This window comes from Falco cherrug, chromosome Z, assembly GCF_023634085.1.
Source record: "Falco cherrug isolate bFalChe1 chromosome Z, bFalChe1.pri, whole genome shotgun sequence".
Classification (NCBI taxonomy): Eukaryota; Metazoa; Chordata; class Aves; order Falconiformes; family Falconidae; genus Falco; species Falco cherrug.
In genome coordinates this window covers 62,095,627-62,110,707 of record NC_073720.1, presented here as the reverse complement: position 1 = coordinate 62,110,707, position 15,081 = coordinate 62,095,627, and the positions used below count along the sequence as shown (strand labels likewise).

Here is a 15,081-nt window from a genome sequence, read left to right as displayed (position 1 = left end):
TCTGGTATCAATCGGCATTTTTTTCTAAGGTGAAATATGTGATTTCATGTCTGTATTCAGAAAGCTGATTACAAAAAAAAGTTTTCCTTCTTGCATGACATGTATTATGAGCAGACTCATGCAGTACAGCGGAGAGCCACCCTCTTTAGTAAAGGATAGCATTCCTGAGGCATGTTATTAATTAATTAACCTCCTGACTCTGATAGTGAAGATGCTGCAAGGATGCATTCTTCATTAGACTGTGAGCATTGAAGGGGTAACCACTCACACCTCCATAAACACTTTTTTTAGTGAACATGCATATTTGTTGATTTTGTACTAAATGTAGAGAAAGAGTCTAGTTCTGCAAAATTCTGTGTGCTGTATTTGTACATAGAACTTTATGCTATGCTAATCTGCCTGTCAGCTGGGAGTCAAGAAATTCGTCCAGTGTTGCACATGTAATCTCTTTATGTTCTCATTAAGGAGATGTATTATGAAAGTGCTGATTAAGTAAGGCTTTTGTTTTATTTTTGTTTCTTCAGTATGTGGAATATTTTCATTGGCACAGGTAGGCAGCAATATATGTATCAATATGTATCATATATCTATATCTATATCTGTATATATATCATACATACCTTATTATACCATGTATAAGATGCTAATTTTCTTATAGATTCTATATCAGAGAACAAAAACCTGTAGGAATAAATTTCAAAGCCAAGGTATAGCAGTTCTTTGTTTTCTATCCTCATGTTAAAAACACCTTTCCCCAAAAAACTCTATATATTAAACATTATTAAAAATAAAGAAATTGTGGTAATTTTATTTTGTTGATGAGTTTACAAGTTAATCATGACAGATTAGACATAGTTTCAGAAAAATCATTCTGGATGATCTTTGAAGATATACAGTGTATATGAAATCTTGTTTTGTGTGCATAATCAAAACTGTGATGTATCTGACATTTTTACTGGTCAATAAAAAGATTTTTCAGAAAGCTGTCTGTAATGTTACATGCTGTAAACTTTCAACACAGATTTAGGTTTGATGGTCAAGTAGCTACTGAATGTTGGCTGGTTGAACAGTGACCTTGTTCCTGTATGGGAATGCGCAAAATTGTGTTCTTATGTATACGCAGTTTTCCCATAACATATAAAGGCACTTCAAAATATACTAACCATTTAAGTTAACAAATGAAGACCAAGCAGTGAGAAAGTAGTGTCCTTGTCTGAGTCACTGGGATTAACATCCAGTTACCACTTGAAAGGTTTAATTACTAAACCAAGAAAGGAATAGACATCACAGGGTAAAGGAGAACTGGCTAAAATATGCCATAGTTTCCTTTAAAACCACACAGAATATTTTGTGCATTACTTTTTCAGAGTAAGAAAGCTGTGTTATCATTACGCTCCGTGCCCAAGAACTAGTTCAGAATAATATGGACTTTTAAATAAATTCTCTGAGGAAATATCCATAAATTCCATCTGAAAAGCCTGTGGAATCTTCCTGAATGGAAGGTGCTAGGGGAGGGTGGCTACCGCTACTGAAGTTGCTTGGTCTGTTCGTTCGTTTGCCAGTCATCAAGTTTGGACCTCTATGATGAGTTGTTATTTCACAAAGTTTTGTTCAAAACAATTTAGTTATTTCCAAGAGTGAAGCAAGGAAAAAAATTTGCTGTCAAAACCAAAGAAACCCAGACAACTGTTGTCTGACAAACTCTCGGAGCAAAGACTTGGTAACTGCTGTCAGTACGGTCACCGTGCCAGAAATGTGGTGTTCTCTGTGCTTTTAAAGATACGCCCACAACAAGCCTGTTTGAGGTGCTGAAATATCTCTGTTGGGAGAGTTTTCCTCAAACTTTTATCAGTTAAGTCCTGTAAGGATATCTCTCACTGTCCCTGTCTGGTCCCAGTGGCTACACATCACATGTGTTTCTGGTGCTTGAGTTTGAGCACCAGAGCTGAAAACAATTTTCTTGCATTTGGAGCTGTCTGATGTTTTTCTGCATTACCTGTCCTGCAATGCAACACTGGGGAGAAATTTCCTCGCTTGATTTATGTGGGGACAAGGGCCAAAATGATGGGAGAGAGTGAAGAGGTGGATTGGAGAAGAGTCAAAGTAGAGGAGGGAGGAAGGACCTGTGATTCAGTGCGCAAGGAGTTCAAGGAACACGTGGGAACCAGTGTGGATGACAGGCTGAGGGAAGTGGCAATGTGTGTGACAAGGGACTATGAGCATGGAGGCTGCTATCTGGAAAGGAACAGGTGGTGGAAAAGAACATGGAAGTGGGAAGTGGTTAGGGAAGACAAAAAACCCCAAAACTGACATGGTAGGTAGATCTAGTTAAGGAACTCAGGACTAGCAGCCAGGGATGATGAATTTTGCCAAGGAGAAGATGATGATAGTCCTGGGTGTGGGCTGGATGGAGGGGAACAATTGATTGTAATACTGACAGTAGATACATGCACAAGGCTGAAACAGCAGTTTGCAGGTTGCTTTAATGCTTTAAATTTTTATTCTGTGTGTCATTATGTGAACTTCGTACTTCGCTTGTGTGTTTGTTTATGTGCAGGGGTATCGTTCTACAAAAAAATCCTGGCTTGGATTCTGGTTTATCTGAATATGCACAGCTGAAACTGCAGTGTATCAGGAACTGATTGACAGCTGAATGATTCAGGATTTGATTGACAGCTGAATGAGGCACCCTTGCTGTGAGTGTGGGGGTGAGGGGGCAGGCAGCACCAGTGAAGAGCAGCTAGGAGCGGTGACAGATACATCCTTCTTTTCATTCCCCTCTGCTGCCACGGGTCTGTTGGAGTCCTTCCTTTCCCATGAGGGGAGTTTTTTGTTGTTTTTTTTTTTCTTTTTTCTTTTCAGTCAAGATTGTTAAAGTTGAAGGCAGCCAAGTACCAGTTAAATGGTAATATGACCCCATGCAGTGTGTGGCACTGGATAGCAGCTCTTCAAGACAGCCAGAAACTTTAGAAGGGGCAGGAGAGAATGCAGGTGTATAGAGTTCCCCATTAGCAGCCATTACAGACTGCTAATGAATAACTTATTCCTGCACCCGTGCAAACCTGTTGACTGGTTTTTTGTGTGAGGGGTAGATAATAGATAATGAGCATATCCAGAAAACTCCTTTTAGAACGGAAATACTTGCAGTGTATCTTCCGTTGCTCTCATGTGGAATGTCTGGTTTTTTAACAATGGCATTTTTAAAAACTTGAATCTTAAATTTTAATAACAAAATTCCAGATGGTTATTATGAGAAATTTTAATAACAATGAAGTTTCAGGTACAATGAAATCAGTTTTATTGGAAGCACCCTGGCAATCAAATTACCAAAGCTGTATAGAGAAAGTATGTACATTTTTTAGGGTAACAAATGTATCCTTTGGCCTTCTGTCAACGTTTGCAGGGGGAAGTAATTTTCTAGTCAGTCAGTCAAAATGAGAAGTTAACTCCATCAAACTGGAAATAAAACATTTCAATAATTAAAATGGTACAATGTTTTGGAAAAGCTTTTTGGGGATGTGGTGAATCATCATTACATAGACTGTTAAAGGAAAGTATGTTTCAGTGAAAATATATTCAAACACAGATGAATCTTAAACTGAAAATAAGCACTTTCATATATGGACTACAAGTTTACACATAAAAAATCTGTTGTTGATTGGTGGCAGTGTAGACTCCATTGAAATCAGTACCAAAATATCCAGTTTGCAATTGACAGGTAGAAAGAAATAGCTTTACTAGCCTGTAGGAGAGAAGCAAATGAAAATACCACGATGTTTTTTTTGGCAGACAGGGGCTCTGTGCATCCTGATTAGGGATGCTCCAGAAGGAGACCGCAAGCACCTGGTAAGGCAAAAGGCAAGCACATGCAAATTTACAATGCATGCACTCTCACAGATTTATTTGAAATAATTCCCCATGAATATGGAAGACGCATCCCTTTGGACCCACCAAAGGCTGCAAAGTTGCAAGAAGCGGAGTGGCTCCCTGGCAGAGCAGAGCTCTCATGGGTGCGTGGTGGAAGATGAGAGTTCATGTCCCAGCCTGGGGCTGCCTAGCAGCAGGCACCCGCCAGGATAGGAAGGGGGAGCCGGGCACACCAGCTACTCTGCAGGAAGCCCCTGTGCAAACAGGCTGCCTGCAGCAGTGCATTGCCCTGGGACTAGGGGGAGCAGGGGTCACGCTGCCCACCTGGGAACAGCACTCCTATGGGGAGCCCGCAGAGGCTGCTTCACCTAAATGTCACCATCCTGCACTGTGCAGGCCCCCTGCAGGCAAATCCCACCAGCAGTAAAAGCAGTGGGGCTGTGCAATTCTTCCCCAAAGGACAGCGCACAATGCTCATGCTTCAAACCCAGGGAACAAGGGAAACCCTGCAAGTGCAGAGGCAGTGGTCTTTGGTTGTTTCTGCAGAGCAAAGCTCAGTGCATCCCGAGCCTCTTGATTCTGACTTGCAGCACCTCCACAGGACAGCTCTGGTTCGTACCCAGCCTGAGCTGCCTTCAGAAGTGCCTCAGCAGAGCTCACTCTAAAGGTCAGCACTACATCATCGGGTGTGCACCTCGCAGAGGGAAAGATGCAAAAGAGCCAAAGACACGTGCTCTGAAAGGCTTGTTTAACGAAGAGGGCTACTCTTTTTCTTGTATTTCCCTGTGAGAGTGCATGGGAAGCACATGCATTATAAACTTGTGTGTACTTGTCTTCTATCTTGCCAGATGCCTGTGGTCTGTTTCTGGAGCATCCCAAATCAGGATGCGCAGAGCCCCTGTCTGCCAAGAAGATACACCAGGTCACACAGCTGTGTGTTAAGAGTATTTTATGAAAAGCAGAAGAATTATAGTAACCAACATCTTAACCATTCCAAATAAGTGGGTTTATGTTGTATTTTTAAATTTCATTGTTATTATAATGGTTTCTTTCTTTGATGTAAGAATTCTTCAAAGTGCCTGGGAATGTGATCGAAATGATCATTGGTCATTCAGTCCTTCAGAGCAGCTCTTTTCTGTGAAAAGTTGAAATGCTTTATTGTTGGTACCATAACTCATCTGTCATACAGCAAATGCAGATTTATGGAACTGGGTAATATTAATATTCAGGGATGGATTAGTGAACAGATTTTTAAATCAAATAGATAAGGCTGGAATGTCTCTACACTGAACTAGTTGCTGCCATTTTGTGAAATATCTTTCATGGCTGATGAGAGAACAGTTTTAAAGCATTAGTAAGTATTTAATTACATTTCCAAAATTTAGTTGTCTTTCTATTACTTATTTGCTTGCTCTAATTGCCCTTTGGTGTCTTCACTGGACTTTGATTCCTGCTTGGAGCATTTCTTGTAATGTGTATGCATGTACAAAGCGCATTACTATACCAAGTAAATATAGTTGCTTATATCTACCCCCAAAAAAAGAGCCTACTGAGCTGAAGTAGGTTCCCATAAGCTGAGTATTTTTTTTAATATTTCTTTTTAACTTTTTTTCTTCTGTGTAAGTTTTCTCAGTGTCAAGTAGATCATCGATCTGTGACAAAGCCTCAAAGTGCACTCTGGCCAGTAGTTACAAGGGGAGATGCTTAACTAGCTGGAGACTGTGCTCCCAGGAATCTTCCTCTCTCTTATGGAGTTGGCCCCTACGTGGATTTTTAAAAGTATTTATAAATTTGGGACAGATACAGTAGTTGTAAAACCAGACTAATAAGATGAACCTTGAGACACTTGTCTAGAATAGCATTTTCTAACTGGAATGCATTAGATTGACCATTAGCAGAAACAAAACGAGTCTACAGGCATCTTAACATTCAGCACTTAAGAGTGGGTGCAGCAGGTTACGTCCAGCAGAGAGATGAGATGCTGTGTTCAGTTCTTCATCCCAGAACAGACATGGAGAGATCTGTGCATGTGTCCATAAATTCGTGAGGAGTTCTTAGAAAAAAAAACTCTGAAAACAGGCTGGTGTGTCTGCTGTCAGCGAAAGAGGAGGAGAGAGGGAGGGGTGGATTAGTACGATTTGGGTGGTACATTTGTATGATGTATACTTAGGGCAGACTGTGGTATTGTATTTGCATGTGTTAAATCCCCAGTTTATGAGAGTACTTTCTTCTGTTCTGTGATTGTGTTGCGGAATGCCTGCACATATAATGCTAATGTAAATCCTTCTCTGTTTGGACATTCATTCTGCAAATTAAGGTCAAGTTATTTTACCTAGGTGAATATTTGTAAATATTTAGCACTGTTAATGTAAAGATTTCTCTATGCTTCAACAGGCAGATATGCAAATTGAGGCCTGGATGGTTGGCTGCTTTGGGGAAAAGGGATGTTTACTCTCTGTTGGTAGAGACCACCAAGAACTTGGATTTTAAAGCCTTGTGCCTTGGTGCTTTCAGAGATGGGAGGTAGTGGAAAGTTGCGGTGGTGTCTGGTCTTTTCTGAGCTTGAGCTAAGGGGGTAAAATGGACAAAGAAGAACAGTGGGAAAGTGCTGTTTGGAGACAGCTGTTTCTGTAACATATCTACCAGGAATGGGATGACCTGGTGGCCCAGCTCACCCTCAGTTGCGTGACTGTACACTGCCTTTGCGCATAATTTTTATCTCTCCTTAGTAACCTTTACTTAGGGCAAAATACTGCAGTTTGCTCTCTGAAAATGCTGCGTAAAGTTTACTGTCTGGGGGCGTGTCTACCTCAGTATAGTGATGCTGTCTGGCTCGTCAGTGCACGTGGGGTGGTGCCGATGCACACGTTAAGGGCTGTGCTTGCTCTCTGTCCTTCGTTGTGCACTGGCATGGAAAGCACTGGTGCCCACGCTGCATCGTCAGGACATACAGAGCACTCCTGCACTGCATGGGAGCCGGCTGCCATCTAGCATGTAGGTGGCAGATCCCATGTGCTTCCCACCTGGAGGGCTTGTTAGCAGCATAACACACCCAGCCCTATACTTGAGGGGGAAATGTGGGAATGTTACACTTCTGAACGTCTCAGTGTGATTGTGTGTTGTCCCCCATAGCATCCTTCTTGCTTTTCCATACTCTAATACAAACTCCCTTGTTTAGCATTAGAAACCTTCTGCTCTTGTTCTGTGTTGTTATCTCTTGCCAGTATACAAGCAGAATAACTAACTCAGCATCAGGTGTAACTTTCCAATAGACTCTAACAATGGTCATGGCCAGGGGAGGCATCTCAAAAGGCAACAGTTATCTTCAACCAAAGCTGTAGGCCTTTTTTTTGAGTGAAGGCTCATGGACTCATCTGCATCTTCCTTAGCATTTATGAGGTGGTAAGAAGTAGTCTGTGGACTGAACTACTTTCAAGAGAAAGGGTTAGTAATGGGTACTTAAAGTAAAAGAGGCGATGTGTTGGTGGTTGGTTGGTTTTTTTAAATACAAAGAGGCTTTACTACCTACATTACTTTTATTTCAAGAGAGGGACTAGCATCCTACAGAGGTAGACATTGCTGCACATCTTGCTTTGTCTCTAAACTCAGTTAACATCAGTCATGGATCTGATTTAGCCTGCATTGCTGTTCAATACAAAAGAGAAAATAATAATTAAAAAAACCAACTAGAAAAACCTCACTGGAGCTAAAAAGCAATGAACATTGTGGAAGATAAGGATTCCTGGTGACTAAATATGCAGTAATGTGAATATGTTAAAATATAGTTCTGGATGTACCATTTTTAAAAGAATGATTTCTTTGATTAAAAAAATACAATTAAATCAGATCTCTCCTGAATGTTCTGGCTGTCATTTTCTTTAGCCAGTAGAAACCTGCCTTTCTGGTTTATGAAGCCACAGTGCTAACATGTAAAGCAAGATGTTATGACTCATTTCAACAATTCTTTGTTCTCTCTTGAAAGCATTGCTGATGATATTTTCAAGCACTTGGGTTTACCCCTAAGAATGCAAGCCTCTAGCAAGTCTGAGCTTAATGCAAGGCAGGTTATGTAATTTTTGCAATGCCGTATGATGTGAATGCAATCCTGTTAACATCTTTGATAGTTTTGGTTTGCAGTTTTGCTGCATTTTGCTGTATTTTTTTCAGGAGAAATAAGATGTCTTTTCATAGTTTGTAAAACTTTCTTCAAATGCAGTAAAAACATATTTTGCAACTATGAAGTAGCCATTTAGGGATTCATCAGCAAAACTGCTTTCTTAACTCTGCTTGAAAAGGCAATTTACTTGCATGAAACCCTGAAATCATGTGGCTTAATATAAGAACTTTAATTGAAAATGAGGTTGCAATGGTTTAAGCAAGGGTCAGTGATTTTATCTGAAGAGTGCTTCTCAGTGCTAGAAAAATAATAGGTTAAGGAAGGTGAGGTTAGAGGGCTGCGGGGGTACCTGCTGGCTTTCATCCTGGCAGTTGCCTTGTGAAGCACTGCCTTGTGTATGTGCAGACATTGCTGAAGGATGTGAAAGGGGTTGACTAGGAGGGCTACAGGGACAACTGCACAGTCTGTTTTGGCTGAGGATAACCAAAGTGTTGAGCATCTTGCTCCTGTAGAGGTGGAGAACCCCCAGCCGTTGTAAGTTGGATTGGTTTTGCTCAGCATTTTCCCACAGCTGGACCACCTGTTTCTGCAAGACCTGCAGCAATGGAAGTGTTAACTGAGCTGTGTCAAGAGAATAAATTAACAGGCATTTTATGTTTTCTGTCAGCCTAGCAATATAAATAAAAAGCAGTGGAAAAGCTTTTTATGTGTTGTTACCATTTATCTCTGAAAAGGAAGAGGAGAGTCTTTCATTTCAGTCAAACCAGCTGTGAGATGTGTTTCGTGGGGATAACGCACTGGCTTTAGCCCCCATGGGAGGAAGTCTGTCACAAAGACTTTTTGCATAGAACCTATTGCAGTTCTCAGCTGACTGAAGACTTCCAACCAAGAAGGCTAGCTGAATCCTAACCTGGTGCAGAGAGCCTTTTTGTCACATTAGGATCTTTGATTACTCCCAGGAGTGTGTATTCTTATTGTAAGATGCATGAATGGAAAATTGACAGCTTCATCTTTGCTGCTGCATTATATCCTTAGTTTTGCTAATAAAACTAATACGAATAATATTACTGGACAGACAAAGAGCAGAAAGGTCATTGAAAGCAAATAGATTTGAGCTTCACAATCACAGAAGCTCAGCATGCCTTAGGTGGGCACCACTCCATGTCCCCAGTAAGCCATGGTGCAGGCAGCTCTTTTTATGCTGTCTGCACAGTTAACCGTGTCCAAACCCTGGGGCTCTGAGCAGTTGGTTGTGGAGCAACTTCTGTCTGTAACACTCTTCTGACATGCAGTAGTACCCTGTTGGAAGTGTTGCCATCATTTATTTGTGCAGGTTATTTGGAGGCAGGGCTGCTTGTTTATTTTGAGCTTTTCCTGTGTCTGTTTCTAGATGCCTGCCCAATCCTAGGTTCCCAAGATATTGTTGTACTGTTTAAATGGTAATGGAAACAGTTCCAATGGTGAAGGTGATTTGCCTAATATGGCAAGTGAATGATGAAATAACTGTGTGCTTTTTAGTGGGACAGATCTGTATTATTCTGCTTTACCCAAAATGCTAAAAGGAGATTTAGTGTGTTTCTGCTTACCTTAATAATTTTCCCCCAGAATTGTTTTCTGTTTTGTGGCTGATAATTAAGTCTCACTGAACATGCTGAGGGAATATGTAAGTACAGTTGTTTAGTGTAAACAACCTGTATGATGGCTCTACACTGTTATACTGGTAACTTTTCAAGAACATCTCCTTGTAACTATTGACCTGCCAGTTACCTAATAGTATTGACAGAACGATTGATCAAACATGTATGAGGGCAAAATATTTTCTTCTGTACAGCTGAAATCTTTGTTAAAGACACTGGGAACTGCCTCCTTTTTTTTTTTTTTTTTTTTTTTAGACAAAGCTAATTGAATGCATGAATGCTACTGCACATAGCTGACAAAGGCAGAACGTCTTTGTGAAAAGGCTTTGTAAATTCTTTCCCACAGAAGTCAACGAAAGGGTCGGTTGTCCTGGGCTACGTATTTCGTCACTTAAACCTAGTGGAGATAGATTACTTTGGACTGCGCTACTGTGACCGAAGTCATCAAACGGTGAGTAAGAGAGACCACAGATTGGATTTTCCATATGTAAGATTGACCCTGTTTGTGCCATTTGTGAGTAGAGCATTAGATTGTCATGCTTTCACCAGCTTGCACTATTTCCTGGCTCAGGTTTCCAGTAATAATTTATTTGTGTTCATTTGCATCAAAGTCTTGGAATATCCATTCATATCTTAGATAGGAACAGAATCAAATGCTAAATGCTGTTGTAAACTAAATGAAGAAAGTGTAGATAGTACAAAATTATGACATGGAAGTAGGATTATCTTTTCCCTTTCAATACGGTGCCCTGAAACCTGTGCTTGGTGCACTGTGCTGTCTGGCTTCACTTGTCCCTGCAGTGTCTGGGAAGGAATGTCCCTGAACATGTCACAGGCTGCTTCACTTGGACCACTTGCTGAATGCCTGTGTCAGAATATATTGCATGGTTGGTGTGGCAGCTGCCTCTTCACGTGCAGAGCCCCAGGAGTCAGGGTGCTGGCAATGACATTTTCACTCCTCCTGACCCATCTCTGTGTCCTTGAGCCTGTTGTCTCTTGAGCCTTCTTGACAGGGACTCACCAGACATCTGAAAGCTTTTTCCACCTGGAGATTACAGTCCTAAATGGGTAAGAAAATTGAAACCAGGCTGAGATGTTTCAGCCGAAGCAGGCAGTGGCTCATGGCAGCACTGTCAGGAGTGCCCCCCCAGAATGGCCTGTGCAGCGTTACTGCAGTCAGAGGTGAGGAGCAGGGGGTGCTCAGCAGGTGGGATTTTATAGGGTGGTCTTCATATTACCTTAATTTTATAAAGGGAATGATGCCTAGCCTGTGGCTAAATTAAGTCAAGCAGTTAGGTTTTTAAAGTCACTGTTCTGTGCTGAGAGTACTGCACAAGACCCTGACCTCAACAGATGCCACGTTTCATCTAATAATAGGAAGTTTTTGAAAGGGCTAAGTATTTGCCTGTTTCTTCTGTCTAGCAGAAGTTGAACATGTAGAGACTGAAGTAAGAACAGTGTTAGTGGAAGATTATTGATTGCTGCTGAGAGCTACAGAAGTAAATCTCAGTCTATATTTATTTCTGTGTCATTGCCTAGACATTCATGAATTCAGTTCCTTCATAAGCTTCAACCCATGTTTAATTCCATGGAGATGAAAGTCAGATTCATCTGTGAACTAAAAGCAGGCTGCTAAAAACAGTGTTTTTGATTTTCTGAGGAAACTGAAGTGTGAATGAAGAGCAGGTAGGTATTTTTTGCTCTCAAAAGTATTTCCCTTTCTCTTGTAGAGGCAAAAACCCCAGAAATGGCTATTACTGGGAATATTTTCAGAGGCATACACACCGTGTGTTTAATGGTGTATTACAGCATTATGAAAGTACAAGAAGATTACTTCTCTTTTGTGAAGAGTTTAACACATAAAGGCAGATTTTAGGATGCATCCTGCTAACGGACTAGATGACTGTATAGTAGTGCATTTTGTATTATGGTAGTGTGCATGAGCTGTAGGCTATAACTGTATTAACTCAGTCTCTCCAAATACAAGAACAGCCTTTATGCCTCTCAGTGTTAGCCTTTGTCTTTATTCTCTGGCCAGCCCAAGGTCAGGAAGCCCCCATGCTTCTTCATTTTGCAATAGATTAGGAAGATGTTCATCCCACCTCCCCCATTTGCCTGCGCTTGTACCAACACTGGTCATGTCGTGGGGATGCAGTTTGCTCTAGCACAGACACGATGCTTCAGCCTCTCTGCGTGGAGGTCTGCTGGCTGGCCTTTTGCCTGGCTTCTGCACTGGTGGGCAGGCACCTCTGCTGACTCCTTGTGTTCCCATCCCCCAGGGGAACACGCGTGTCTCCCCCTGCCTGCGGATTTTCTTTGCAGGGAAATCCCAGGTGTGTGGTGTGTGGGAAAGCAATGAACACATCAGCTCTGTCCTGACACGCAGCTGGGAAGCAGCCAGGAGGTACAACTGGAGACCACAACAGTGGGCCACCTTACGGAGCGCGCCTCCCCTGCCGTGTGGATGCTGCCACAGTGGCTGGCCGGGTTTGAGCTGCAGGCTTTGCACCTGGGCTGTGTTGCAGCAAAGTATTGTGAAAATGCCTGTTCCTGGTTTTTGTCTGTGTATGGGTAATTAAAAGTTTATGCTGTTTTATCTGGAAAGTTCATAAATAGGTAAACCAGTGATATCTGTGTTTAGTTTTATGTGTTTTATGACAGCTGTTGCTAGCTTGTTATTTCCAGTGAAATCTTCTAAGCTCTTAAGAATGGCCAGTATAAGGGGAAAGCTTCCATGCAGCAAACAACACTCCATGCTTTAGCTGTAAACTTATATTCACTTGTGCACTGAATGTGGCTAAAACTGTCTGGGCTGTTGTGGGAATTAGTCCTGGCTGGCAAGAAGCCTAAATTTGAATTTTGGATTAGATATGTTTTGGATTGGCCGCAGTAGCTTTCCTAAGGGAATGGGAAAAAGGTTACCTTGCTAATTAGTTTTAAAACCGTGTTTCTGAGTTAAGTCTCAGACAGGGAAATGTGTTTGGAGGTTTGGCTGCCTATTAATACATTGCTTGTGGTGGGAAATATTTTATTATTTGCTCTGCCAGTTTTTTTGTCATGCTGTATACTTAACTGAATGATGAATAAAGCAGCATGGACAAAACTATGTATTTCAAGGAATGCAACCCAGTCTCTAGAGAAACATTTTTTTTATATTAAGGGTCTGAAAAAACTTGTTTAGTTATTTTCCCCATTACTTTTGCATGCCCAGCACTTCCAGGTGGTCTTTCAAGTGCTGTGTTGGTGTGCTACCTCTGATGTGGGTGGTATTATAATTATTTTAGTTGTACCAGCAGGGCTGTATTCAGTGAACAGGGTTTCACTGTGCTATGCATTATATGAGTGCAGAACACTAAAATGGTCTCTTCCTGAACAACTAACAAACGAATTAGCATGTGAGAGAGAATAGGTGGATGCAGCAAACAGATTGACAGACCTGGATGGCACTGGGAGGACTGTGAACAGTAGGATAAAGCATAAATTGGATGATGCTGCCTCTAGGGGTAATAATTTGGTCATATTACAGACAATATTGCTTTATTGACATTCAAGGTTCCCCCAAACTCTCCATGGTAAAAGGGCAGTATTTAATTTGCAAAATCAAGCTCTGGAAGATTGTGAGTTGCCAGAACAGTGTAAGCTATATCTATCTTGTGCTCTGAACAAGGCAGGACTCCTAAGGAAAACCAAAAAGTATATTATAATAGTTAATTAAAATATAAATAATTAATTAAAAATCTTGTAAAATAAAACTACACCTGAATGAATAGATGAGTTGAGCTAATGCTGCAGGTTGTCAGTAGTGTTTCCTAACCTCTGAGTGCTTTTGGTTGACAAACTGCATGCTGCTTTCTAATGTAATACATGAGTATCTTTTTTGGTGCAAATTCTTTTAAAAGAAAAACCAGTTTTCTTTGAATGCTGCTGAATCTCTCAGTGTGCTTCATCATCACTCTTCACCTGATCCTTTTGCATTGCTGCAGAGATTCTTGACACTCAAGTTAGGCTAAGCGGAGACCAGATACAGTCTTCATGCTTGTTCATGTGGATGGTCAGCTGGATCCTGATTGACACGGCATTTTTGTCTTCTGCCTCACCTGCCAGAAATGTGGGACATTGTGCCCCATCTGGTATTTTCAGGCAAGACACGGTCACCAGATATGTGCTGCAGAAGCTGGAGGTGGCTGAGGAAACTTTGCCCTGCCTTTCAGTCTCTCGTTGCTTTAATATTTGGGGGGAAAGAGTGGCCCAGTGGTGTACCTCTCCCTTAGTGGAGGAGAGACCAAAAGCTAGGTAAACCGGTGCTGGGAGGGCCATGCAGCTCCCCTGCCACTCACTTCTGGTTCCCACCGTGCTGCAGCTCCCAGGTGCTCCCCACATGGTCCCTTTGCTACTGCCTTTGTGGCATCTCCAGTGTGCCTTAGGATAGTCATGCTAATTACTGTTCTGGCAGGAGGCCAGTATTTTCTTGAGGCACACAAAAGAGAGAATGGAAATGGCAATTTTAACGCATAATATCTCAGGAAAAGCTGAGCAGAATTTGATGAGGGGAAGGGTATTTTTGAAACCCAAAGGCATTCCCTTGTCAAATCACAAAAACGTGCTGAAAAGAGTCATGCTATTAGAGCTTCTCTTACAAAAAAGATTTTGAAACTCCCTTATTGCAGACAACCAAAAGCATTTTAAAGGTCTGTTGATAATTTTTTTTTTTTTTTTTTTTTTTGGTTTTTTACTTCCAGAAACCTGGCTGCACTTTACAATCTCACATTGGCCTGGTTGCCCCCTCACCATTCCTAACTGAACTCTCACGCTAAACCGGCTTAACCTAAAGCTGCGGGAGGCAAAGTCTGCATTGTACAGCAGGCTGTGATGCAAATATTCTTCTTTTCTTATCTGATATAATGCTAATCTGAGCAATTATATTCACAATGTACAGCATACTAATACTCAGTTAGGGCTCTTTAGGGGTCAAATACAAGTACAGCAAGCCGTATCACCACGTTAGTTCAGTATTGCAGCCAAGCGGCAATGTCCCCAGCCCAGTTAGTTCGGTGCAGCGCTGTGCAAACACATGTGTACAGCTCCAGGATCAGGAGATAACATGAGATGGGCTGCGCTGTCTCTGTACCATGTATCCTGTAGCGTAGATGTGCTTTTTCTCCCCTGCTCTGAGGAAGCTCTGTTTTGAGCATACAGACCTAAGAGCACAGCAGATAGGAGGAGGTAGCAGTTTATTTTGCAACTGCATAGCCCAGAGGGCACACAGAGACAGAGGGGAGATGCAAGCCTCAGTTTCTTGCGAAGCTGAACTCTCTGTTGTGAGTGGCTGTGCTGCCGTGATAGATCAGCTCAGCCCCGGCAAAGCTGAGCAGAGAAGCCTGTGCCATGAATTGCATCTCTCTGCTGTGCAAACTCAAGTATCAGAAGGTTGTTTCTTGATCCGTCCAGCAGAAGGAACTG

General features: G+C 41.8%; 1 protein-coding gene across 3 annotated transcripts in view; it reads left to right on the top strand.

The window, feature by feature from the left end:
* The window catches only part of EPB41L4A (erythrocyte membrane protein band 4.1 like 4A), a 134,062-nt gene that overhangs the window by 39,834 nt on the left and 79,147 nt on the right, over window positions 1-15,081 (top strand). For all 3 annotated transcript variants that reach the window (XM_055698947.1, XM_055698946.1, XM_055698945.1), the window contains exon 2: window positions 9,968-10,072. In XM_055698947.1, the coding sequence (XP_055554922.1) occupies window positions 9,968-10,072 (105 nt within the window). The remainder of the gene's footprint in view (window positions 1-9,967; window positions 10,073-15,081) is intronic.